This window comes from Cheilinus undulatus, linkage group 2, assembly GCF_018320785.1.
Source record: "Cheilinus undulatus linkage group 2, ASM1832078v1, whole genome shotgun sequence".
Lineage (NCBI taxonomy): Eukaryota > Metazoa > Chordata > Actinopteri > Labriformes > Labridae > Cheilinus > Cheilinus undulatus.
In genome coordinates, this window is record NC_054866.1 from 23017969 (window position 1) to 23045863 (window position 27895).

A 27895-nucleotide genomic window follows, 5' to 3' on the forward strand; every position below is an offset into this window, starting at 1 on the left:
CAAAATAATTTCTGTACTCACAGTATGTAATTTGTAGTGTGTTTTTCGTGATTTTTAATAACTGTAACCTCCTGTACAGTTAAATATATATATGTAAAACAACTATCTAAATCAAATTGATCGAGTCTATTCATTCGTCTGACAGCTTACGTCATGCATTGCCGCACTGTTTGCCGGTTAAAATTACTTCTAAAACTTATCAACTACAAAATAAAATGTGCAAGAAGTGGAGCTGACGAACCAACAGTGTTTACTTACTTTAATTACTCGATCCAAGCATGTCTTCAGTTAGTTTGTGTTGTGGTACATAACTTTATTGCTAACTGAGCTGTTAGCAGCTCAGCAGGTCCGTCCCTAATAACGGCCCCACTTCTGTTGTGTTGTGACTTTTTATTTGCATCTGCTGCGCCAAGTTGTTGTATTTTTGTGCTGTTGTGGAATCTGTTTGCCTCCGCGCTGTGCCGAGTTTATGTATCCATGCACGGCGCTGAGTGTTTGTATTCATGCCCTGCAGCAAGTTTTTGTATTTGTGTTGTGAACTTTTGTTTTTGTGTTTTTCTCAAATGTCGTCGTGTTTTTTTCTTTTTGCAAAGCGTTTTGAATTTGCATTCGTGTGAGACCTCTCGGCCACCGTATAATTGCTTTGTATTCAATACGCACTGTCATAAATTCATCCATCCATACGAGGGGTTTCTAGCCATGTTCTCCCTGGAAAGTCAAAGCATCCTTGACTAACCCAGGGAGCATCTTTTGAGCAGAGCCTTCTCGCAAAAGTCTATATCCATTTGGTTAAATGTATGACAAGAGTGCTCCTGACTGAAGTGATAAAAAAAAAACTTTGTTGTATGATAGGCCACTGTTATGAACCTCTAGGCAAAATTTCAGTCACGAAAAACTTCTCTAAGTTTATTACATTAAGCTTCAAATCCTGAAAAATGAGGCAGTAAAATCTGCTCAAGGGTGGTGTAGGCATGCCTGTTAAATGAGCTGAAGCCCTTTCCCTTTTTTGGACCATTCTCTGTATACCCTAGAGATGGTTGTGCATGAAAATCCCAGTAGATCAGCAGTTTCTGAAATACTCAAACCATCTTGTCTAGCACCAACAACAATGCTACATTCAGAGTCACTTAAATCCTCTTTCTTCTCCATTTTGATGCTCGGTTTGAACTCCAGCAAGTTGTCTTGAGCACATCTACATGCCTGCACTGAGTTGCTGCCATGTGATTGGCTGATTAGCTATTTGTGTTAACAAGCAATCAAGACAGGGACTTTAATATAGTTGATTAGTGCAAATGTGTCAGGGTGGAGGGGCCGTGGGGCACAAATGCAGACAGCACGTTTCTAAAAGTTATCCTTGAAGGATTATCACTAAACCGCAAGTGATTTATGTCCATCAAATACACTCCCATTCTAATTAATACTTGAAAAAAGGGGAAACTGAACCACTGCTGCCATGGAGCTGACAAGAAACATAGACTCAGGGAGAGTGAGACAACAGTCTTTAGACGCCAAAAATATTACTCCAACTTTCCTTGACAGGTTTGGGTGTTTTTTTTTTCTCTTACAAAATGAAATTATCATTTAAAAACTGTATTTTCTATTAGCTTGGGTTATTCAATTTTTTAATATTAAAATCTGGAACATTTAAGTGTTAAGATGGAGGTGTCATAATTAAACTTTGATTTAGGAAGGTATTCATCGAGCGTTTAATTTTCATTACTTTGTATTAAAGTTTTATTATTCAGAATTCTTCTTCAGTGCTACTTGAAATGTTAAAAACTGTCTCTGCCTCTATGCAATGCAGAAGGCGCCTGAAGAGAGACAGAAACATCAGCCTCATAATGAACATGTCACACCTTAAGATTTTTAACTGTTTTTAACGATTTTAGAGACAGAAAAAACAGGAGTCTTCTCTATGCACCGATTATTGATTAGTTCACAGTGCCTAAGGCGGATTAAAAACACAGAAGAAGAAGAAGAAATGAGGACGAGTATGAAGGAAAACTCTGAGTGTGACCTTCAGGTTCAGATCCTGTCCTATTTCCTCTCTCTCTTTTTTCCTCCTGGTCGCCTCGATGTGAGGAAGGCTGAGCCTCTCTGTGCCACCTGAAACTAGATTAGAGATGAGAGATTACCGTGCTGTTTTCTATCTTTAGCTTTGTTTCATGTTGGGGGCAAGCGAGTGATTCTTCATCAGTGCAATGATGGATGGAGGTCACATCAGGCAGCAGGGAGAGGGAGAGAGTCCTCTTAGCAGGTCACTGGACGAGGAAAGTTCTAGAGGAATAGAGAGTTGAAACTGAAGGACAGAGATGGGGATTCAGCAGCACACCTGAAGAGAGAGGTCTGCTGCAGAGTGAAATGATTATCCTGTTTATATGCTCGCAATGTTCAGGAGCAGCAGCCTCATCTGAAAGTGTGGACTCAGTTATGGCTGAGCTCTGTTCAGGTCAAATAAACTGTTTTAACACTCGTGCTCACATTCATGTTAATCTGTCATATTTGTGATGAGGCTTTGAAGGAGGCTACTTCCTGCTTTCTTCTCCTCTCTGTCCTTCCTTGTCCAACTTGAATAATCTCAATGACCTCCCTGCTGTGTTCATTAGTGCATTACTTCAGCAAAGGAAATTGTAATTTATTCCAACCTTTGCATCATATTCTAATTATATATAATGATGCATTCTAACGATGAAACATAACCTCAGATGTCTCATTCTGCAGGCTGAGGGTCTCTTTGAGGGCTCAGTTCAGGGCCCCTGGTGGGCAGACAGAGCCATAAAGAAGTTATGTATGGTTAGGGAGGCAATGCAAGCAGAAGTCCATCCATCCCTATCGGACTGTCTGTGTTATCCAACATCTCTGTGAAACTCCCCCATCTGTAATATTTTTGTTTGGAATGTATGTTGAAAAAATGTATAACTTTTGCAGGGAATTTTGGAGAAACCAAATAGTTGTGTGCTAGCTTAGCAAAAAGCTGCTTACTAGCTAGTTAGTTATGACAAGTGATATATTTATCACTTTGATATGAAATAAAACAGGATTTTTCAGTTGATATGAAGTGCTGTCACATTGGCTTGGCAGTTTGAAATATTATTACAATTTCAAATGAAAAGTTCCAAGACAGTCTGACTGCAGACCCCAGCTCTCAAATGCCCCCTTCTGACAACTGCTGCTGTGAGACAACGCCTCTGTCAGGACAGAAATACATGCTAAAACACTGAAAATAAAACAGCATTAAACTTCTAGTTAAGGTGAGCATTAGGATGCCAAAAGTTAAAAGTCAAAAACCTGAACTGCAAAATCTGATTACATGGTTTTTAATAAAGCTGAGTAAACAGTCTCACAACAGGAAAAAGCTTATCCTCCATTAAAACACTCTAAGGCAGCTAACGTAGCTATGGATAAAGCTAACGAAGCTACATAAGCTACATAAGCTATATAGATAATGTAGCTCTGAAGCTAAAACTAAATCCTTGTTAGCTAATGCTACGGTTTCTTGAGCTTATATAGATATAGCTAACATTAGCTGCGCTGGTATCATAACATTAGCTTTAGCTACATATCTATAGTAGCTTTAGCTTTAGTTTGCAACATAGCTACATTACCTACATAGCAAATGTAGCTATTTTAACTTTAGCTGCATTTGTTAAGGCTTATGCTAGCAATTTTAGCTCTAGCTAAAGCTGATGAAGCTAAAGCGAGGCATCCTGCACTTAACTTCTTCATAAACAGATCAATGCATGATTAAATCCCAGATTAGACCTTTGACCTTTTTCCCCAATAAATTTATAAAATGTAGCCTAGTCTCTAAAGTTAGCAGTGTATTTTATTTAATGGGCATAACTGCCAGACTTTGATTATGAATGAAGTTCAATTTTTAAAAAGAAAAAACTAAAACAATAAATATGTTTTGCTGGTAAATTACATCACTTCTGTCCTGCCAGAGGCAACACCTCACAGCAGTGGTCTATAAGAGGGGGTGTCTGAGATCTGCTGTCTGTAGTCAGACCTCTCTTGAAAGGTCAGATAGCATGATTAATGGCAACCTACGGACAAACATTTGAATGGCTCAAAAAGTTAGCTTAGCTTAGCTCATTTGGCTGCTCATAGGTCTTTTGAATAAAATATTCTGTGTTCCAGGCAGGCCAACTTCTTCGCCTTTTTCATAACATGTCTCAGTTATTCTCTTCAAACACACATTCCCAGCTACTGAATGGGAAAAAATGGACAAAAGTATCCTCTTCCGATGGCTAAAAGTAGTCTTTCATGAGTTTCTATCTAGTTGTAAAACAGTGCATTTCCTTGTGTTAGACAGTGGGTGGCATCATGTGTATAATTACGGGCATCAGCCAGAGAAGTGAGTGGAAACCAGAGGTTAGAGGTCAGCAGCAGTGAAAGTGTTCATCCATGCCAACATCCTCCTATCTGAACTCATTGATATTTTACCTTAACAACCTCACACATTTCTCTTGTCCACCTTTCCTTGTGGCCTTTTGTACCTGTTTAGCTTGTGTCTTTAACTCCTTGTGCCCTTGTCCTCCTTGTTTCCTTTTCAGGAAACGTCTTCGTGGTGAGCCTTGCCTTTGCTGACCTGGTGGTGGCTTTCTATCCCTACCCTCTGGTGTTATACGCCATCTTCCACGACGGCTGGTCTCTGGGTGACACTCAGTGCAAAGTTAGTCACACGTACAGTATATACCTGCATACATTACTTAATTAATATGCTGTTTAAAACATTTTTATTGTTCCACTAATCTTGTCATACTCTTAAACTTTGAACACATTCAGAAAAATAAAACAATACAACAGGAAACAATCTGGCCACACAAACTAAATTTCTCACCAAAATCACAGAAACATGACAAAACACTTATCAATATTACACTGTATAATAAATGTTTCATCATTGGTTAAAGATAAGAGGTCTGTTTGAGGTTGAAATGTTTCTTTTTTTTTTTTTTTTTTTTTAAATCAATTGGAGGTTTAGATGGTAGTACTGAACTGCTGATGACTGCATACCTTAAGCCATTGCTCCCTTGTCCTGTGTGGTGGCAATGACAGGCTGGCACCAGTCAGAGGACATGTTGATTATTTTCTATCCCACTCTTCTCCAATGACTGGGTGATACACAATCTGCAACGCAGTGTTGGAATTAAATGTGCTGAGCTCCTGTGGCCATATTTTTCTCATGATTTGCATTGGGCAGAAAGCATCACAAGCGCTTGTACAAATAGAGCTCAGCAGCACCTGGCCACTCTTTAAACAGTACTGGCTCTTGGAGTAAATTTTCCAATCAAATCCTCTACTGATCTTTAGCAAAGTCCTTTTATCAACACTTTCAATGCAAGAACCACACCAAGCAACTAGCCCTGTACTTTTGACTATAAACAATTTGATTTGATGCAAAAACAGCATTTGAAAATAGAGACAAGGGCAAAGATACAAGACTGCACATCATCTTTAGCATAAATGAACTACATATCCCACAATCCATTGCAATTTATTTATTTCATAAATAAATTTATTTATTTATCATTACATTTAGATTTATTCCTCTTTTTTTTTGTTTCTTACTCCCTCACTCAGTGACAGAAACTCAGTTCATCATGTTTGAAGTTCAATAAAAGTTTTGGCTAGCTGACCTCCTGATTGGCTGCTGAGATAATGACTCATTGATCTGTTAATGACCTCAGGCAGTAGTAACTTTATCCAGTTTCCCTGAAAGAGAAGCTAATGAAGCTCAGAGTAAGTCTATAATGTTGAATACAGCATCTTTCACTGAAGACAACTCAACACTTTTTTTTTTTTTTTTTTTTTTAAATTTTTGAGTCAAGGGACAACCTCTGTGCTGCCATGGTTTGCGTGTCTTCTGATTGCCTGCAGGCCTCAAGTTTTCTCTCCCTGTCCTCCCCTCCCTGTCTCTTACAGGTGAGCGGCTTCCTCATGGGCCTAAGTGTAATCGGCTCCATCTTTAACATCACCGGCATCGCCATCAACCGATACTGCTACATCTGCCACAGCTTCAGCTACGATAAGCTGTACAGCTATAGGAACACGCTGCTGCTGGTGGCGCTCATCTGGCTACTCACCGTCATCGCCATCGTGCCAAACTTCTTTGTGGGCTCACTGCAATACGACCCCCGCATCTACTCCTGCACCTTCGCACAGACCGTCAGCACCTCCTACACCATCACCGTGGTCGTCATTCACTTCTTCGTGCCCATCGCTGTGGTAACCTTCTGCTACCTTCGGATCTGGATCCTGGTCATACAGGTAAGGCGGAGGGTGAAGTCAGAGGTCCGCCCCCGCATCAAGCCCAGCGACCTGAGGAACTTCATCACCATGTTTGTAGTGTTCGTGCTGTTTGCGATCTGCTGGGCGCCGTTAAACTTCATCGGACTCGCTGTGGCCATTAACCCGGATGCTGTGGCTCCTCGCATCCCTGAGTGGCTGTTTGTAGTCAGCTACTTCATGGCGTACTTCAACAGTTGCCTTAACGCCATCATCTACGGTCTGCTCAACCAGAACTTCCGCAGGGAGTACAAACGGATCGTCATGTCCGTGTGGATGCCTCACCTGTTCTTCCAGGAGACGTCACGGGGGGGCACCGAGGCAATGAAGAGCAAACCCTCCCCAGGACTGAACAACAACGAGCAGCTGAAGGGAGAGTCTCTGTGAGCCAAACCTCACTAAATACTTCTTCTACTGTTCACCAGAGCAGAGACAACGAGCTCTGAGGTGCCAAAACGCAGACAAACTGAGCAAATGAGAGAAAAGGAGGTGGAGTAGGCGTAGTGATCTTTAATGAGTGCCATTTATTAAACTGATCAGTTCAGATGAAATCTGAACACTATGATTGTTTTTAAAACTAGCCGAGCTTAAATGTAGTTTTCTTCTTTCTATGCCTCAAACCTTTCTCAGCTCGGTCATGTCAGAAAAAGTTTCCATTGACAGAGTGAAGAGAAAAATGCAAACAGAACAAAAATGAGCAATACTCTGCTGCAGAAAATAAGTATTTTAAAGGGAATTCATTGAGCTGAAAGAGGTAAAAATGTGTTTAACATTTGAGTTGACAGCAGCACACTAATACTCTGATGTTCAATAAATCCTGACTCTTCATGCACTGCTTCCCCAAAACTGTGAGAATCAAACAATCAGATCGTCATGAAACACTTTTTACTGGATCAGTAATTCACTTCACATCCTGGTAGTTTACTTGATCCTGCAGGCAGGTTGTGGTTTACATGGAGAACAAACACGTGAAGCAGTGTGAGCTTTAGCAATGTAGTGATGATGTGCATCCATGCACAGACGGTCAGAAAGAGTTACTAGTAAAATAAACATTAAACACTGTGTTTGAATGCATAAAGAGAATATAAAAGGGTGAGATCTAGTGTGGTGCAAAATGATCACATGTAAATGTTCTGCTTTAGACACTTCCTCACTCTGCGATCCATCACATACAGACGTCTTTATATTTGTAGTTGCACTTCTGCTCTGAGGAGAAAAATGTTCACTTTTAGTCCATTTTAACCAAAGAGTTCAGGAACCAAGGAACTAGAGGAGAACTCCGGAACTCAATTCTCTTTTGCTCTTCCCTGTTTGTTTGAATAAAATGCCTGAAAAGGTTTGTCAAAGATGGAAAAAAAAGCCAAAAGATAGTGGGGAATCATAAAAGCAAACAACCTGCATTTAAATGAAAATAATCTTCTGCTGTGCGTTTATAATTCTCTGGAGGTTAATTTTTGATAGAACAAGCTGAAGCATTAATATTCATTCTTAAAATTTTACAATTAATGTGTTAAACTTTTCTATCTCTCTAGCTTTCTACCACTATTTTAATGTGAAACGAGGAGCCTAAAAACCTGGATCCTATAGTCAAACAGCAGGAAAAGTTCCTGATTTCTTAAAGGGTCTTTGGTTCCTTGAATGGTGTTTGTTCCTATAAATACTCAGCCTCTAGCAAACCAATGTTATTATTATTCTCCTGCCTTTTAACAAGATTTTCTTTCCTCTTCTACTTTTTACTCTTTGATTTCTGTCATCTGATGTTCACTTACTTTAAGTGTTAAAAGTAGAGATGTCCTGATCTAATCCTAAACATGGCTGCACTGCAAAAACTTAAACCTTACCAAGTGTATTTCAGTAAAGAAAAGATCTCAGATGTGTTAAATATCTACAGCTTAGCCAAAATTTAGGATCTGGGGATCTACTCCCCTGGATTTCTTTTTCTTTTTGTTTATGGAGAGGTTATGATAAAATTCCACCACCAGGGGGCCCTTAACGAAAAAATAACACAATATGACTAGCAGAGCTCTGCCAATTTGTGCTGGTTATCTCTTGTTTTGAACTCAAGACTGATCAATAAAAACTGCACCTCATAAGGCCTATTTACTTAACAGACACCTTGGTTTTGATTTTATTGATAAATTACAGAGAAATGCCTTTAAAGGTGCACTTCCATATTCGTGCTGAATGTGTCGATGTGTGCTCTGGGATCTAAGGAGGTGCATGTACTCTAGTGTTGCCTCCAGCATGAATGCAGAAGTGCACTTTTAAGTGCATTTCTCCTCATGTATTAATGAAAACACAATGTCATTCTGTTTAGTAAATATGCCTTATTAGCTGCTGCTTTTATTGAACACAGTCCTCAACTCAGAACAAGAAGCAGTATGACAGGAAGCTGCAGAGGTGGATGGTGTGGAGAAGTGCTGGTCTCAACTTGCTGGAAATGCGAGGTGTTGGGGTTCCATGATACAGAGGTTAGTCAAACTTGCAACCTATGGCAGCCTCAATAAAAATGAAGAATTTCTCACTTTTTGGAAACCTAAGGAAATATCTGAGGAAATGTAAGACAAAAGAACTAGAGCCCTGCGTGGGACTCTTTCTTAGTCAAGCTCCTGCCCATTTTGCAGAGTGTGCCATCCACTCCCACCCGCACCTGCAACCAGTCTGTCCAATCTTGCCTGCATCACGCATAGATTCTGACAATACAAGTTAAATATTCAGAATAACAGGCAGTACTTGTAATTACAGTAATGGTGATGTGTTCTGTTCAGCACCACCTTGACAAAGTTTTCTACCCGAATTATGGAAAAGTCTAAGAAAACAACCACAACATTCACATCCATGTCATTCATAATGGTGCCACATATGGATGTTTTTTCCCCAAATATAACTGCATAATGGCTCAACGTCTCTGTGCACTGGTGCATCTTTGCAGTGATTGGCCTACAACATAATAAGGGGAGCATTAAAACTGCCTTTTGACTTTCAACAAAGTTTTTGAGCACACACTTTATTGTGGATCCCTAATGAAGCAGCACATTGTTTGGCTGCATGGAGACATACACATAATCAAATATGTTTATGCAGCACTGCCAACTACAACAGCAAATAAGATTTCCAACACCAACGTCTGAGTTATCTTGTGTAATATGAGCATGGAGAAGTGCTTCAAAGAGACTTTACTTTAATCAAGGATCATGGAGCAGGTGTATCATCATACCTAGGTGTGCCAAATACGTTTCCTAGTGGGCGTGTTTCAACAAAATCCTGCTGTTTTCCAGCTCTGTCACTTTCTCTCTACAAAGAAAAACAATCACGACCCCGCGTAGTCTCTGTCTTCTAGTTGTGTGTTTGAGAGCGAAGGCCATCTCCTTTCCAGCATGGTGATGGGTTGTGTATGTGTAACACAGGGGAAGTGATGTAATGCAACAATTAGGGATTTTATATAATATTATATAAATGATTTTTAATGGCACCAGTTTCAAACCAGTACACCCAAGAAGTCTTCTGAGAGTTTTCAAGGACAATTGGAGCAACAATGTGGCATGCAAATCCAGACAGACACAGAAACATATAGGAATAGGAAAAGATACAGTAGGAGTGGTCACTTTTGAAATTAATATAAATTTTTTCCAGTGCCAAATTTCTTCATACTGTATTACATAATGTAATTATGGTAAGAATTTAGTATATAATAAAAAGCAAATTATGTGGTTTTAAATAGAGATTTATTTATGATGATGCAGAAATTGTTCATATTTAGTACAGTTGTAATTGATATTTTTTCCCTGCAGTGTATAGAGTTACAAAGCCTCAGAAGTAAAGCATATTTTGATTTTTAGTTTGGCTATAAGAATGAAAAGTCCATGTTGTGATCAGTAGCGTTCATCTGTTTGCTTAGCATTTGTCTTTAATAACGCAAAACAGAAACAGTAATTTGCTTGCTGCACTGGTAGACAGTTTTACTCATTTCTAGCAACACGTTTTCTTTTGTTGCTTTTTTTCCCATCTTGGAATATGATCTTTGTTTAACTTGTCACCTTGTTTGGCAAAGTAAATGAAAAATTAGACAAATACAGTTGGTAAGATTTAAGTCTTTGCAGTGCATTGATGATATTTATTTTTCCATGTTATCTTACTCACAAAACATTAATTCAATGTGTGCAGCTGACATCTTGTCTCCTCTTCTCCCCTGAGCTCCATCGGTATAAGAGCAGCTATGTAGCCTCGTCTACATCAGAAAACCACACACCAAAAACATCAGAGGCTCTTTTTATGTCATTTACGTTATGGATGTGCCAATCTTTGATTCAAGCCTACTTTGAGTGTGTTAGAAGACGACTATCCCACTGTGCAAGAGTCAAAGTCAAAAGGAGAGAGTAATTCATTCATCATTCATCTTGGATATTGATTGGACAAACCACCTCTCTGTCAGATTCATTATGGGCCAATCAGAGCAACAAGACTTATGACATAGTAGGTATGCCCAGCTCTGGTGAGTAAACTCCATCACGTCAGCTAGAGGGGCAGCTGCTATTGTTGTTTACTATCAGTGGAGCCAGTTGGTGAATCAGACTCTTTCCAAAGCTGGTAAGAAGAAGACAAAAAAAAGTAAATCCTGCCAAGAAAATCTTTCAGTGTGGTTCTTGTGGGGTTTCTGGTTGATCTGATTTTCATTTAAAAATGGCATTTTGTGGACATCCCTGCTCTAACATTTAAAAATATGTAATTTAAAAAAAAAAAAAGAATCAAAGAAACCTGTCTGAGCCCTCTTCATGTAACCTGCTGTGTGTAATGTCTGACCACCTCAGGGGGTCTGCCTCCTCTCCTCTGTGTCAAAGAGAGGCACTAACAGAACAATACCTTCAGTTTAAACTGATTACGTCCTGCTGGATGTTTGTATTAGTAATGAAACACTGTGCACCAAATGTTTCTAAGCTACACTTCAGAGCTGTTGAATTCTCCTTTTTTAACAAAGATTGTGGATTAATGCATTGCAGCATGATGAACCTTCACTTTGTTATCTGTTGATGCCTCAAATGTCTAATGGACATCTCCATTAGTGCCTGATGGATGTTCATTTATAGAGATTCTACCAAAAAAAACAACAAAAAAAGAAACTGACAGAGGGTTGTAGATGGGTTAAAGGCTTGCAGTCATTTTATGAATGTGAGTCACGGTGCAGCATCAGGATGGGTTCTGTCTCTGCAGGAGGAACTTTTTATATTCATGAACACAACTTTAATCAGCAGTCTTATTAAACTCTGGCTTATCTGTGAAATATTTCAGTTTTGTAAAATCTAACAAGAAGTCATCAAACACTGACTGTATTTAAAAGCACAATTGTCTTTGCAGCCGGCTGACAGTGTATTTATGCAGTTTACAGGTAAAAAAAATCTTAGTAAAGTTTGAATCTTAGTAATGATGAGAATCTCTCTATGCATTCGTCCTGATCTTGACAACATGACAGCTAAAAGCTTCCAGAAATCCTCTGAAAAAAGCTCTTTTTATCCAGTCAATCTTAGTAAAAGTAGCTGCTGCAGCTTGCTCTGCAGAGCTGACACATTGGGAAAGAATGTGCATGATATTTATGATTGATGAATACATTTGAAATGTCTTTTAATACTAATTCTTTGCTTTGGAATGGATTATCCTGATGAGGAAGAGTGATGATGATGATGATGATAAATAAAGTGATGGTGCATACTTAATATGTCTGCTGTGAATGATTAAAGGGACTTTCTTTTTTAACAGCATTTGGTTAAAAAAACAAGATTTCAAATTTGTAAGATTTAAGTGAATTGCTTGAAGTTTTCAAAATGCTCAATTTGAAAGCCAAGCAAGCTTTTTTGTGTTTTACAGTGAGGAGAGGCTTCCTTCCAGCCACTCTACCATTAAAGCCAGATCAGTGGAGGGCTGCAGTGACAGTTGTCCTTCTGGCACTTTGTCCCATCTCTTTCTCCCTGAGCTCGGTCAGACTGACCATCAGGTTCCTGGTCACCTCACTTACTATAGCCTGGTATACACGGTGCAATTGTGGGCTGTCCTGGGCAAAAGATGACCAGTCGTGCTGATATTTTTTGGTCTTGACTCTAAAACAGTGGGCCTATGTTGAACTGCTATACAGGCTGAAAGACAGCCGTTGTCATGGTCTTGCAACCAAAGCCTAGGATAAACATCTGACAGTGTCAAAAATCTAGGATGACAATCTCACAGTGTGACTGTTGCTACGACCTACGTCTACTAACAAACCAATAGAAATGTAAAAGGAAATTATAAATACAGTATAAATACATCAGTGGAGGCAACAAACAAACAAGTAAGTATTAAAATGGAGACAATGCCAAAAAGTAGAAGTTTGTGGGATCCCAAGAAGAATGAAAATGATGATCTCAGGTGTTTTTCCTGAACAGTTACAACGGCTTTGTTGTTGCTTTGTTTCATTACTTACCATGGCACTGGTGGTGTAGATGGATGACTCACGTCATAGCCTGCGATTCAGTAGCGTGTAGTGAGAGTTGTCTTCGTACAGTCTGCACACACCAAACTTGATGTATGAAATTCATTTTGCACAATGTAGCATGCCAGAGACTTATAATATTGCTAATATCGCACAGTCTGTAGGAGGTTTAAGGCCCTTCTCCCTCGATTGCTCAGTGTGGCTGGGCGACCAGCTCTTGGAAGAGTCTTTGCTGTACCAAATTTCTTCCACATGAGAATTATGGAGGCCACTGTGCTCTTGGGACCTTCAGCGCAACATAATTATTTTGAGCCTTCCCCAGATCTGTGCCTTACAACAATCCTGTCTGCAGGCAGTTCATTTGACCTCATGGCTTGGTTTTTGCTCTATGTATTGTCATCTGTGAGGCTTTTTATAGAGAGGTGTGTGGCTTTGCAAATAATGTCTTTTTGATTTAAATTACCACTCCAATCAAGTTGTAGAAACATCTCAGCAACGAAAAAGAGAAATGAAAAGCATTTAAGCTAAATATTAAGAGTTTTTGTAAAGGGTCTGAATACTTACATAAATGTGATATTTCACCTTGTCATGACAGGGTGCTGAGTCTAGATTATTGAGACTTAAAATGATTTTTTTTTTCCTGTTTGTTTGTTTGTTTGTTTTTTCTTTTTTTGTCTTCTGGAGGCAAAATCAGAAAATATATCTAATTTGATGTGTTAGTCTTCAAATAAATTCTTGTCAAAGTCAGTTAAACGTGTTTCAGATCAGGTTGAATTAATCAAGTTTGGCTGATGAAACTTTCCACTTATCAGTTATTATTTTTACTCTGTCATTTATTTGTAATTTCTTGGTAATGTTGATTTAAATGTTCTACATTATTTTGATATTGCCGGATCATCACAGACTCAAACAAGTTTGACATGTTTTAGTTAGTCCTCTCAGCAGCTAGACTGAACGCTAAAAATGTCAAATCAATAACAGATTTAAACAGGAATATATGTAACATAAATTGATTTATTTCTTATCATGAATTATGTTTTATCACTCCTCTCTGCTCCCACTTTCTATCTTTTCATCTCATTCTTCCTCCATCTCCTGCTCTTTTCTGCACATGCTCAGTACCTGCCTCCCTTTGCGAGCAGCGCCTGAGGCATGATGGGAGATTAATGCATACAAATTGCCTGTGTCGGACCCAACATCACTGAAGTTGCAGGGTGGCAGAGGAATCAGATATCTGCTGACAGGAGCAGCAGCTCAGGCTGGAGAGGAGCTGAATATTGATTTTTCCTGAAATGTGTTCATGATCAGGAGCAGTGAGCTTCATAGACACCAAGGGTCTTTTTCTGCAGTGTTTATTATCAAAACAACTTAAGACTATGTAACTCTTTATAATAAATTTAGCCTGCAGATACTGGATGGACTTTGTGTTTTATTTGTGTCATGTAAATGTGAAATATTTGTCCTCACAGACAAACTGCATGCCACTGTGACTTTTATATCATACCTGGTTATAAACAGTCTGCAAACACAACTATCAACACATATGTTTATCCAAGGTGAATAAGACTGAGGAGATACTGATGTAAAATTATATATTATAAGACCCACTTAAAAATGCTTCACTTGGTAACCAGCAATTGAAACAGCCTATGTTTCTTCAGCCAAAGTTAGTTGCAGCTCAAGTTTACTTTATGTGGCTTGTTTACTTAAGTTGACTACTTAATTTAATTTCTCTAAATAGCCTCTCTTGTTTAAACTGATCATGTGATATGTTTTCTTACAGGTCTGAAAGCTGAAGAGCTAGATCAGGAGTGAGACACCAACAGGAGAAAACCTCATGCTTCTTCAGCCTTCAACTATATATCAAAAGTCCGTCTGATAGTCAGTTAATTCCTCTGGATAATTCATAGTTTACATTTATAGTTCATTAAAAGCAACCTGCATGTATTACCAATATATCACAATGGGTTGAGTAGTATTACAACCTGAATGCAGCAGATTTAATGCAGTGTTAAACTATAGTATGGCGCCCTCCAGTGTAAAGACTGAGATCAGCAGAGTGGAGAGGAGCTATGCTGTTAGCACATGGGTTAAAATGTGAATTAAACTAGGAGGACTGATTTAGAAAACTCAAATTATCATATTTATTAACCTGTTGGGTTTGCTCACTTACTTTGTATGTTTTTTCTTTGAATTTATTTCCCACTCTCCAGCTGTTTGTAGACAGTAAAACTTTATCATTTGAATATTGTGAGAATTTCTTTGCTTCTCTCAGGCTCCCATACGCATTAGAAACAGAGATAGTCATGGTAAACATGCTACTAGCCAAACAGTGGGCTGCCTATGAACAGTGGAAAACCACAGATATGGCACCCACTTGTTTGTGGATCACATTTTTGAGCTCCAAGCTCCCCTAGAATGCCAGGAAGTGACCATATTTGGGTACAAGGGTGAACGGCTGTGTCAACCAGCCTAAAAGGGAATGTGACCAACCCCAACTGGAATTTCTTGCTAGCATAAAGGCTAACAACTGTATAACAAGTTAGCTGGTAAACAACAATCTAAACTATAGCTTTTCCTTCACATTTTTTAAGGATAACAATTGATTTGTTATAACCCCACTGTGTAAAATCCTAGAAGAAAAGTACAGAGGGGCTCATTTTCCAACTTGACTTAAAAAACACAAAAAGTCCTCTCCCAGCAAATTCAGGGGTCCTACTCAAGAGAAGACTATGTAGGTGAACCTTAACCCTAATTATAGAAATTTCCATACCAAATGTTGGACAGCACCCTCTGGTGTGGAGATATGATGAGTGTGACAGCCAACTCATGTGACAACCAACCCTGTTCTCCCCCAGAGGCCAAAAACGGCCAGCAAAAGGAGACTTTGCAAGTATGGGTATGGTGTGTTTGAATAGGATTAGCTAATACTGGTGGCCAAGGTGTGCAATACCAATGTGTGCTATTTACCAAGAACACTTTACACCATATAATCACTTGGAAAATGCCAACATATCAATTGACAAGTAGGGACAGTTTTTCATAGACTTCCATACACTGATTTTACTTCCAGTGCTGTCAACATCTACCAGACATGAGAAAAGGTAGGTTCTGCTAGCACTCTAACCCTAAGTCATTCATTATTTCAAACAACTTGTTGAATATTTTGAGAAGTTTCTGATGTGCATGGGCGCTCAGAACGCTTGTCTTTGACATCCTCTCTGTCTTCACTAAATCTTTTGTGCCATTCAAACACACGGCATGCAGTGTTCCCTATACACCTCACCTAAAGATTCAGCTGCTGTTTTGCTGAGTTTCATCAAAAAATTTCAAGTGAATGCATTGCTTGAATTTTAAGCTAATCATTTTTTTGATGCCTTAGCAAAAATAATTGCACTTCCGTCAGTAGTCAGCAGTGAACTAAAGACGCCTCTTATTGAAAACTTACAGCAGTTGTGTATGAATACCCAACCTTTAGTATATGTCACAGTGTGTGACTGTGAAACACATGGTTTTATACTAGTAAGCACAGTCTCACTGTTTATAGCCATACCTTGTATGCCCTTAAGGACAGCATCTGTCCTCAAGAGAAGCACATCTCTGGTTCGAGGCAACACTTCAGGAAGAGAAGAGAAACATCTAGGTCAGATGAAAGGAGCATCTCTGCCGATGAAAACAGTTGTTTCTCCTGTGCCAGCGAGGCATTCCAGCATAAAGAGGAGTGTCTCTCCTGAAGAAGAGAGGACAACAATCTGTCATGTAGGAAAGAGTCAGTCCTAGAAAGAAGCATATCTCTGGATGAAGAGCATTATTCCAGATAAAGAGAAGTTTCTGGAGAAATGAAGCATCGCACTGGATGAAAAGGATATCTCTCCACATGATCTCCCCTCTTCTGATGAACAGAAGAATTTGTCCAAAAAAGGAGCATATCTCTGGTTTAAGAGAGAAGTCTCTTTTAATTTAGTATTTCTACATATGAAGAAAAGCAACTCCTGGGTTAAAGAGGAGCTACTCTGAGTGAGGACGTTTCTCTCCTACGGAATAGGAGCACTGTCTCTAATGAAATGTAGCAGTACTCTGAAGAGAAGTGTCTCTGCTGTTGAAAAAGTTTCTCTTTAAATGAAGAGGAGCCTCTGTCCTGAAGGAAAGTATCAGCACTAAAGAAAATGAACAGGAGCAACACTCCAGATAGAAGTGTTTCCTCTGCTTAAAAGAAGAGTCATTTGGGATAAATTGACACAGTGTTTGTCCAAAAAAAGGGAATTTTCTCTGGATGTCGGGGGACTATCACTCCAGATGAAGAGGAGCATCCTTGATGAGAAGAGCTGGATGCACCTGAGATTGACAGGATTGATACAGCACAGACAGTCCACAATAATGTTTTATTGGTTTCTTTTATTTAGACAAACCCAAATAAAAGGCACATAAAACATTGCGCATGTTTCCATAATTATTTTCAATGGACATACATTTAAAAAAAATGTAGGAATGTTTTACCTTTCTGCTACTCAGAAAGCCTAGCCTTCGTATATACAAAAATTACCATTGTTAATGTTCTAATACAAAAAGTTTTATAAAAGGTTTGTTTTTCTTGCATGAGTCTCTTTGCTAACATGTCCTCTGAACTAAATGGTTTGTACAAAGATATACATTCATTTGCCTTCACATCTGCCAAATTCATCTCACAAACTTTAAAAAAAGAAAGAAAATAAAAAACATTTGGCCAAATAAACTTTTTTTCACATTAGGTTGGAGTCAAATCAAACCACATGAAGATATGTCACCAATACATTTACAAAAAAAGGACTAAATGTTTTTTGTAATGCAGTTTCTGATATGAAACATGATCAGGTTTAAAAACTAAAAAGAAAATCAGGACATAGTTTGGTTATTGGACCCTGGGGTCCATTGAACATCTGAACTGATGAAGGCTTCTTCACGGACCTAGTCACTACATAGACAGTCCACAGGAGGAAGAGTCGATGTGTGGAAGAGTCTGGTGAAGTTTGTCAGGCACACTTTGTTTACGGCCACTTAAGAAGGACAAATGACAACTCACACTTCCTGTCACCCTATTTTTTTTTTTAGTGTTTTCATAAAAAGTCACTAGCCTTCTAAGAATGGTTGATGAACTCAAACCTACACTGGACGAGCTCCATTGCCAACATGCAACATCAGAAACAAAAGAAAACAAAAGAGGAGTAAAAATGTCCAGGATCGTAATGCCACTCTGTGAGCATTTCCCTTGGTGGAGCGTGTTGGCATGTACACAATGACGTTAAGAGACCAACCATCATGTAATTCCACCAAATATAAATGCCCCTCTAAGTACCGCTCCTCTGTAGTGTGCACATCCTACAGTTTGCTGCAAGTGCTTCAGAGATCCTGCACAGAAAAAAAGGCCTTCACTAGGAAAGGCTTCACATCTACCAACTAATTCACTTGTGTTCCCTGTGACAAAAACAGCCAGGGAGCCGTAGGACAATATGCAGGCCTGCTGTATGAACTGCTGAGGCTGAGATCACAAGACAGACTTTGATCACAGTTCAAAGGCTGAAGACTAAAAGTAGAAGAAACCAGGAGCTTGGAGATAGATATGTAGATCAAGATATGTTCATACCAAAAGAGAAGCCAATCTTTAGAGTGCTATTGTAAATGGTTATTTCTGGAAATTTAAAAATCTGTCAACAACTCTCATTAGTGACAAGTTTCTCAATGTCAAATCTAAACCCCTCTTCATTTGAATCGCCATATAAAACATTCCTCGAACAGTTTGTCATCTTCAGTCATCAGCTACCGCTGAGTAGTTATTTCACAGATTTCAGTTGTCTTTAGTGTGACTTGTTCAATAATGAAACCATCACTCAGTGGTACCTGATGGATAAGAGCTCCTCAGCCGAAACTGAATGCTAGAGTAGGTGTCCATCAAAGAAATCCAGGTACCTATCCTAGTTGACCGGTCATGGAACTAGGACCTAGTCAACCTAAAAGAGCTGGAGGCAGCAGGAAAGTTTTATACAGACAGGAGGAGGAGAGATTAACCCACCTGTGAGGGAACTGGGGAGAATGTGGGCTGAAAGATGTCAGGGTTTAATTCTGTGACACTTCTGAACAGCAGAGATTCTCAGTTGTGTTCAACCATCATTATGTAAAATCCTCATCAGTGCTCAAACTTGAGCACTGACAAGTCAACAGCTTAGCTTCTGGTATAATACAGTGTCAGAATGCCTTTAGGGGTAACATTTTTACAATCCTAGTTCAGAGCTGGTGCTGTGCAGAACCGTTAACAGTGATCAGTCAAACCTACCAACCTACCAGCATTTACCCACCTGTACAGGGGGTCTGGGAGTTTAAGTAGAAAATTTACAGAATTACTTTATATAGCAGTTTATGTTGCAGGTCAGCAACATCTTTTCCTTTTATTTAGTTTTAAAAAGTCTTCTTTGTGATCATAGCCTCAATTGTTCAGAAAAGATCAGAAGCAGCAAAATAAAAAGCTGAAACAAAAACACTCCAAGCTATGCGAGTGAGACCCTCAGCGAAAGTTTAGCCGACATAGGAGAAAGCTGAAGGGAGTTTGAAAACTTTACATTCAGTGATGAAATGATCCCATCAAAGCCATTTCTGTTTTAACTGTTGAGAAGAAAACCTTTCAACCTGCAATTATAAGGCAACCAAAGAGGTCTGGTTAGTAAAAGCTGGGCTTGTTTTCTTTGGGGTCAGAACGGTGATTCTTGCAATTTTTCTTTTGGTCCATGTCCTCAGCTGTCAAACTGGTTGTTAAGACATGGTTCTTAGGGTAGCTCCTCTAGGCAAGGTTAAAGTTTGCTACTTTTAAGTGCTTGTTTTAGCATGTGATGTGTAACAACATCATAGATAGACTTCCCAGGTCCCTTTTGGTAAACTCCACGTGTAAGTAAACTAGACAGCCATTAGCAGAGCAACCTCATCAAGAACAAGCCTCAGTTATGGAGTATTCATCTAAATGTCTCCTTATTTAGTCTCATACATGACCAAGCTTCGCTACAAGTCTCAACAAAGCTAACAAGTATAAGCCCCCCTCCAGACAATCTCTGCTAAGGGTCAGGTCTCAATAAAAGTATGGTTCAAAGAGATGTCTCACTTGAGAGACACTTCCCCTAAAGAACAGTTTCACATTAACATTTTCACTAAAAGAAAAGTTTCCCTCCTGGAGACTTGATTTTAAGTTCTTCTCTAAAATCTGGCTGTGAGAGCTGGGATGTTTCAGGAAGACAATGGAAATGTGAATCAGAGTTGGACATAAGAGGTAGAAAATATTCTTTTGATGTAAGACACCTTGAATAAAAATAAAAGCTGTGTCAGTAGGACAGTAGAAAAAACAAGCACTTAAACTCAGCATACTTTAAAAGGGATTAGTTGCTATGATGTGGCAGCTATTGAAGCTGGAAATCCCTTTCAATTATGTTTTATTAAATTTAACATTATTGTAGTTTTCTGTACTTGATCCACACAGTATCAAAAGCTGTGGCTACGCAGGGAATTCTTGTTTAGAGATTATAGTTCAATTTCAGGCTTTTTTAAGAGTTATATATATTGTTGAAAGAATAACCTCACTTCAGCCTTTTCCTCATGAGTCTGTCTGTTCCTCTGTCCTCTCCCTGATGGACGGCCACATTAGTGGTGATACAGTTCTTGCATTGTAGCCTGTGGTGAGCAGAGAGAAGCTCCTGCTCCCACAGGTGAAAGGCAATCAGATAGTGTTTGATATTTACAAAGAAATGGTCAGTGTTAAATGTCTACAGACTATTCTCAGTAACCTTCCTGAGTTTGACTGACAGTGATGGGATCCTACACCTGCTCAAGAAACTATCTAATCAAATGAAGATATCACAAGAGTTTACTTTGGGACTGCTTGTGTATCACAGTCTTTAAGCCACTGGGTGGCACTCTTGACCTCTACAGTTAAAAAAGCAATCAGTAATCAAAATTTAAAATCATTTGACCTTTGATAATACTGGCATTTCAAGGGCAAAACCTCAGGGACATGCTTTTAGTAGGAAACATTTCCTCTTTCTGTACCTTCAACCGTCCTGTCCTGATTTATAAATACATACAAACACATGTCACAGATAAACTTGTGCAGAATATCCAGCAGTGACGAGGGACTGGTTACCAGCAATGTTGAAATACAGACACGGGGCGAGCAGATGACGGATCAAAGGCCTCCTCTGAACCATCAGTGAAATCAACATTACTCACCCCTCCCTCCCCCAAAATGGAAGCTTTGTTTAACTTTAAAATACATAAACTATCAAATACTGATAAGTCCACAAAAAGAACAATATAAAAAAAAGAACAAGAAACAAAATCTGCCTTAAGAGGAAGCATTTAAGAACAAGTCCAGCGATACACTTCCATTTAAGGAACTGTGGAACAATGCCTCAGGTGTCACACATCACCGATGTTTGAAGTCCAATGACCAGCTGAGGAAGTCATCTTTAACTGGTCACTTTTACAAAACCTATAGGGTCCATCTGTGGCTAAATAGAACTTTAAAAAGTCAGAAAAGGGCTCTAAAGGGTTTGCTTTCCCAGCATGCTGTGTTCACTGCTGCAATGAGGCAGCTCACCCCCACCTATCTTTCAGAGAACAAACTAGTCAAGTGAAAATAGGAGTAAACAGGATAAATACAGAATAAGGGTGAAAATGTTCAAACTGATGCTGTTATAACTGCCAGATAATGTTACACTGTGTCCAAGTGGAAGAAAATACTCTTTTTGTTTGAAAGTGTCATGAAACCTAAAGGTGTGATGATCATACAGCAAGTTTAACGAACAGAATCTAATTTAAATCAAATTATAAAACATTGTTATTCCAGTAATATGAAGGGTTGGCATGATTATTGATGTGATTACTGCAGACTATGAAGAATGACTGAGCGTTCTATGATGGTCTAAAAAATGTAGATTGGATGTTTCTCTTATCTTTCTTAAACATATCATTTATACAGAAAGAGCATGTTTAGAAAATCTTTGGCATTACATGGTTCATATTCATGCAGAAAATCTGCGTTAAATATTACCACTCACTCATCCTGCCCACTGAGGTCATGTTAGTATAAAAACATAATCTGGAGTGTTCTGCACATCATTCATCTAACAATGATAAATTAATTTATCTGATGGTTCAAGTTAATTATGAATATTAAAAAATATGGAAACCTTATGGACCACTTGGAAGCTTGTTTAGAGGTTTTTCGTTTATGATCTTAATTGGTAGATAAAAGCAGAATCTTTATTTCTGCATCAGAAACCCAACAAGTAGCTTAGACAGAAATTATTAAGGTAATCAAAATGTAATTATGAATCCATGAGCAGCGCTGCAACATGGCAATATTCTATACTAATTTTCATCAATATGATGAAGTACTTCAATTGAATGACTGATTTACTCGGTGGGTCAACAAAAAACATCCTCTTTAAATTCATCAATAAGGAAAGGAGATTATTCTTTCTGATGCTAAAATATCTGTAATTAATAAAACATCAATGTTTATCCATCTGCACTAGTGTAATTCTCCTGTGAAGGGTAAAAAGTGAAACTAACACTGTGGGCCAGTTAAGTCTGCAATGTTTTCTCCTATACGTATAAATAAAAACAAATAATGCTGCACTAATGACTCCTGTTAGCAACATCCATTGACTAATATCTACAGTACTTGGTTCTATATCATTCATTATCACCTCTTCAGGTTTCAGGTATCACTACTGACCATAAAGACTGACAGGTTGATCCATTCTCAGGCAGTTAAAACATGATCAGCTCTAACACATGTCTAAAATCTGCTCTACCAGGGTGGGGATGAAGGCAAGACTTGGGATAGAAAAGGCATGCTCTCCATGGGCCTCATGGCGATGTTAAGTGGCCCGGTTATATTCATGGGCATTGGCGTAGTGATGGCCACCGGGTGGGCGATGTTCATGTGTGCAGTTGTCGGGATGTTGACGGAGGCCAGATTGACGGGGCCAGTGATGGTGACAGGGTGCTGCAGGTTGACCGGAGACGTTATGTTCACCGTGCTGGTGGCGATGTTCATCTGAGCAGCGATGGTGACAGGGTTGCTGGGGTTGGCGCCGCGGTTTACAGCCGAAGTGATGGCTGCTGAGTTGGTGACAGGCGTGGTGGTGGCAGAGTTGTTGTGCACATTGTTGGCCTCTGTGTTAAAAAACAAAACAGAAAGACAGTGATTTTAAGGCCTACTCTGTTAGAACAGACGTTCTGTCCACAACAGGGAGAGCCAGTAGCCCTGTACGCTCCAAGGCTGAAAATGTCAACACATCATCATCAACACATCATGTCAACTGTGTGAATATGAAGGAAGAAACCTACCTTTGTGAGAGTTGTCAATTAGGACTTGGAAGGAGTTATTTAAAATCTCTCCTACCGTCAACTCACCTGAGGGGTAAATTCAAAAAGCAGGATCAATAGACTAACCAGCTAACTGTCCATCTGCTTTCATTCAAAACTGTCATTTCAAACAGTAAAGCTGCATTTACACCAAAAGATACAAGAACTGAAGTCCACAAGATTCGTAGGGGATTTACAACAGTCAATCATGACATTGTTGACTGTGTTTTCAGGAGCCTAAAAAGACCCAAGTTGGTCTACTGAGGTGTTGAAGAGTCCGCTAAAAACTCCCAGTACTTAAATCAATGCTATTTGTCCCCTCCCCTTTGAAACCCATCTTTTAAATTAGCATTACCTACTAACAAAGATCTTTAGTGGGGTGAATTTAAGCCCCTGGGACCTTATTTGGACCCTAGTAGATAAATGCTAAGAGTTACAGTCCCTGGTTCAAGTGAAGTTCTTGAGGCAGAAATGCAGCTTTACACATCATGTAGACATCTGAAGCTCAACAAGTCTAAAGCTGGATGCACACCACCCTGCAGCACCAACAGCATGACCTCAGTGTTATGTTAGCTCCTCCCACTTCTGCTGCAGAAAGTCAGCTGGTTGTCTGGTGTTCTTTTCAGCTAACCTCAACTGGGTTAAAAATTAAAGTTTTCATGTATTATAAAGCATGTTAGCAGTATTGGAATCAATGGTAATTGTGAGGAGGAAGTATCTGAATGTACTGATTTGTCAATCTGCTCAGTTTGTGCAGAATCAAGGTCATACTTTGATCAATGTTTTGAGGTCAGGTAGTGTGTATCAAGCTCAGTGTTATGGTTCAGTTTGTGGTTGACTTTAATGTCTACTGATCCTGCTTCATGAAATTTAACCTTACAATAACAGAACTCTGCATCTTCACAACATGACAACCTTAAATCAAAACATTGCTGGGATAACAAAAGCTTCTGCTCTGCAGTGAAAAACTGGCCACTGAGAGGATGTTAAGAGTGTTTAGGGGTTTCTGCTACGAGCTACTGGATTACCTTTTCGTGGCCCTGAGTGGTTCCACTGCCAGTCACCTATGCCTATTCGGAAATACAGACACATAGGGGGGGTTACAAGAGCACAGGGCAGCAGGACTGTCATCTGGGGGTCAGTTTAAACAGTTGTCATGGGGTAGGGGCCTTAAACATTTAACATTTTATGATGGGCATTACAGTAGGGTAAAAAAATTATTCAGCAGCCATCACTGAAACTTAAATCAGAATAATCACTGTTACAGGTACAGAAATGCTTCAGATTAGTAAAGGGGGTTCAGGAGACCCTTTAATGGTTCAGTATCACTCATGGTAAAAAGTTCATTTGTCTTTGTCTCCGTGTGAAGCATTGTTTGTCAGAAGTGTCTCTGCTATAGAGTAAATTCCTGAATCAGGCACTGGGTGAACACCTGTCCATACTCAACCTTATATCCCTGCATTAAATCTCTCTGTTTTTTATGTGATTTAAATTATTTTTACACCCCCACAAACAGCTGCCTGTACATTGAGAAGAGCTGATCTGAAATCATGGCTGTATTTGGAGAATGCTGTTACAGAGTGGAAAAAAAAGATGATCTCAGGGCATTAATCAACTGTAAATATCAAACAGAGTACAGCATTTTAGTGTGACAAATGTCTGAAACCCGTGTCTGTAAGTCACAAATCATAAAGGCCGTTTTCCTTTATGTTGAGTAAAACTATGTCGTGTTAAAAACGGCTTAATATTTTTCATAAGTCACCAGCTTAGAGCTTTAAGCTTAGCTGCTAACATTAGCTCAACTAGTCACACATTAAGAACTGATTAAGATACAAGAAATCATTCTGAGTGACCCAGTGAATCAGTTATGTGAGAAAAATAAAAAATTTTAAGCATTCAGATTATTAATGTAGACTTAAAAAACAAAGCATTCAATGTGTAGCTCACCAAGTCAAAAATACATTAAAACAAATAAAACATCAGGAATAATGTTGGTAATGGTTTTCAAGTTATATGTCTGACCAATTCTGATGGTCAAAACACTTTGAGTGATATGTTTGAATTCCAACTCTTATCAAACGCCTCATAATTGACTCATCAGACTGAACACAGGCTGAGTTAATGAGCATGATTTCAAATGACAAGAAAGAATGTCTCTCTTTAGTCAGTTTGACTTCAGGCAGAAATTTTCTCACCCAAAGGATTAGACGCTAGTATCAGTGTCATTACAATCCCTAACCCCTAACAATAGAGAGATGTAATCTAGTGTTTCGACACTACAGCATTGCTAAATGCTGAAAGTTGCCACCTGACTTCCAAATACTTTATCTGTTACAGCAGTTACTATAAAAACATAATTGATTTTGACATGCATTTTCTTTAATTTTTAGTTATATTTGTTTATTTGTCAAATATCTTGTGAAAACTATAAACAAGACAATGAATTTAAAAACTTGTTTATAGTACTGTCCATAACATTTTCAGCTGTTACAATATAAAACCAGATTATAGCCTCAAATCTGATGGGGACATTAAGAGTAATCCCAGCAGTGGCTGACTAAAACAAGCTCAGTTTTATGACTCATGCTGTAAAAAATAAGTTAACGGAAGTTCGGTTGTTTTAACAGATGTGTCCATGTATTTTTGGGTCACTGCAGTGTGAATGTGAAAGAGAGCAGAGTGGTATAAAGATAAAAATGGTAGTTTCTTACCTTTATTGTTGCAGGTGTTGCTAAAGCTGGCCTGGCCATGCGTCTTGAGGTGACTTGTGATGTAGGCGGCACTCAGCATCTTGCCACAGATGTTACAGGTGACTTTACCTTCATGTCTGATCATGTGGGAGCGCAGACGGTCTTTGGTAGCAAAAGCAGAGGTACAGGCCTAGAACAGAATAACCGTTTATATTTTATTCTCTAACAAACAGAATTACACTCTGCATTTTTACATTAACTGCTTTAAACATTTTTATTTATTCCAAATTACAAACCATTATGACTGGAGAGACTGGCCTTGTCCACACAGAGATGAAAACGATTTATTTTTTTTTAGTTTTGAAAAAAAATTCCGTAAACACAGGATCGTTCCAGGGAAATGTCAGTATAAGCATGGAACCACTGAAAACGACTGAATTTGCTGTAATATATATGCCAAGCCTGTAAGTAGTGCTGTAACGCTGCCACGGAAATGCAACAAAAAAAGAGAATAAGATAACAGAAAACTGCCCAAAACTTTCTCCTGGTGGCCCTTCTGGTTCTTCTCTGCCGTGAATCTAAGAACATCTGGTGTATGCTGTTCTCCTTGACCATTTGTTGTTGGCGGTGGTGGTAAAGGAGCATCAGATTTTGCAGTAAATTCCATAATAAGCTCAGCTGCTTCTGCAGCCCGAACACAACCCTGTCATCGGCTATTGTTGTGTAGGCTTGACCTGCGCATGCAACTTAAGGGGCTATGCTATGTAAGACGTAATCGATTCAGGAAACAGACGGTTGACTGTCCACATGGAGATGAAACGGTAAGCGTATACAGATTTGTTCACTCTGGGACCTGGTTTCAAAAAGTAGTGTTTACGGCCTCCCATCCATTCCGTGTGGAAGAAACACTGATACGGCAATAAACTTTTGTGTATACTCCTGAATTCATCTGCGTGTGGACAGGGCCTGTGCCTTAATGTGCACATGAAAGGGTTCACTTGAAGTTTGATCTCAAATTCTAGCTCTTATTTGCACTTTAAGACAGTCCATCTCTGCCATTATGTTGCACTGTGGGGGAGACAGTGAGTGACCTCTGTTAATGTAAGCACTGATGGATTCTATTTCAAAATGTCCATAGTGGTTTAAAGCGGATGTCATGAGGGAGCAGTGTGTAAGACAGTCTTACCGTGACTTGGCACTTGAACGGCCTCTCTGACGAGTGGACGTGCTTCACGTGACAACTGAGGTGATCAGGTCTGCAAGTGAGATAAAGACCAGTCATTCAGTGGTTCCTTTGTAATGTTATTCATATAACAGATGGGGGCTGGGTGATATCAGCTAAATATGCATGATACATAATTCAGCCCAATTTCATCCACTGATAAAAGACAATAACCTCTTCACAACTAGGAGTGTATGTGTGAGCTAAATGTTCAGTTCCTTCAGTTTCTATTTTTCTCTGCAGAATGATAGAATATGACAGTGCACATGTATTGCTAGCTAATCAAAATAGAAAGATAATAGCATAGCCACTTTGTGAAAATATATCCACTACAATACATTTCTGGAAGAAAGGGACTGGCATTACAAGAAAAAAAAACAAACAAAAAAAACTCTAGTTTAAGAGTCCAGAAACACTAAATCTCAAATGCATTATATTTCTTAGTAGGTTATGTTAATGCATGAATTTGAGATGTTACTTTCTGCTTTCACCAAATCACTGGTAGTGCAGCCACTCTTCTCAGGGATTTGTATTAAACTTTGATTATGACAGGTGTCAGTTTTACTCAGTAGGTACAGCAGGTGCCCATATACAGAGGCTTTAGTCCTCAATACATTTGTTGCAGGAGCTATTCCCAGTCTCTGCGCTGTTTGGTGTATGTCTTCCCCTAACTCTCTCTCCATGTTTCCTGCCTCTCTTCGGCTATCCTTTCACAATAACGGCAAAACAGCCTAAAAAATAATTAACTCACTGAGTGCCACTGACGTATATATACGTCATTTAAAAGCCAACGCTTGAGTGCCATTGATGTATATATACATCAGAGTGTTTTATCGGCGGCAGGCA

The 27895-nt window shown here is 39.1% G+C and overlaps 2 protein-coding genes across 4 annotated transcripts in view; one reads left to right on the forward strand and one right to left on the reverse strand.

Annotated features, from left to right (window-relative positions):
• mtnr1ba (melatonin receptor type 1Ba) overlaps positions 1 to 7039 on the forward strand; it is a 43918-nt gene extending 36879 nt beyond the window's left edge. The window contains exons 3-4 of the mRNA XM_041806950.1: positions 4508 to 4675; positions 5929 to 7039. Of these exons, the coding sequence (XP_041662884.1) occupies positions 4508 to 4675; positions 5929 to 6678 (918 nt within the window). The 3' untranslated portion in view covers positions 6679 to 7039. The remainder of the gene's footprint in view (positions 1 to 4507; positions 4676 to 5928) is intronic.
• Positions 7040 to 17123: 10084 nt separating this feature from the next.
• LOC121518816 (vascular endothelial zinc finger 1-like) overlaps positions 17124 to 27895 on the reverse strand; it is a 29070-nt gene continuing 18298 nt past the window's right edge. The window contains exons 3-7 of one of the 3 annotated variants that reach the window (XM_041801456.1): positions 27014 to 27083; positions 25849 to 26017; positions 24166 to 24207; positions 23120 to 23185; positions 17124 to 22945 (exon numbers count right to left, since the gene is read on the reverse strand). In XM_041801456.1, coding sequence (XP_041657390.1) covers positions 22578 to 22945; positions 23120 to 23185; positions 24166 to 24207; positions 25849 to 26017; positions 27014 to 27083 — 715 coding nt within the window. In that variant the 3' untranslated portion in view covers positions 17124 to 22577. The remainder of the gene's footprint in view (positions 22946 to 23119; positions 23186 to 24165; positions 24208 to 25848; positions 26018 to 27013; positions 27084 to 27895) is intronic. The other 2 variants (XM_041801464.1, XM_041801471.1) reach the window with 2 other exon arrangements.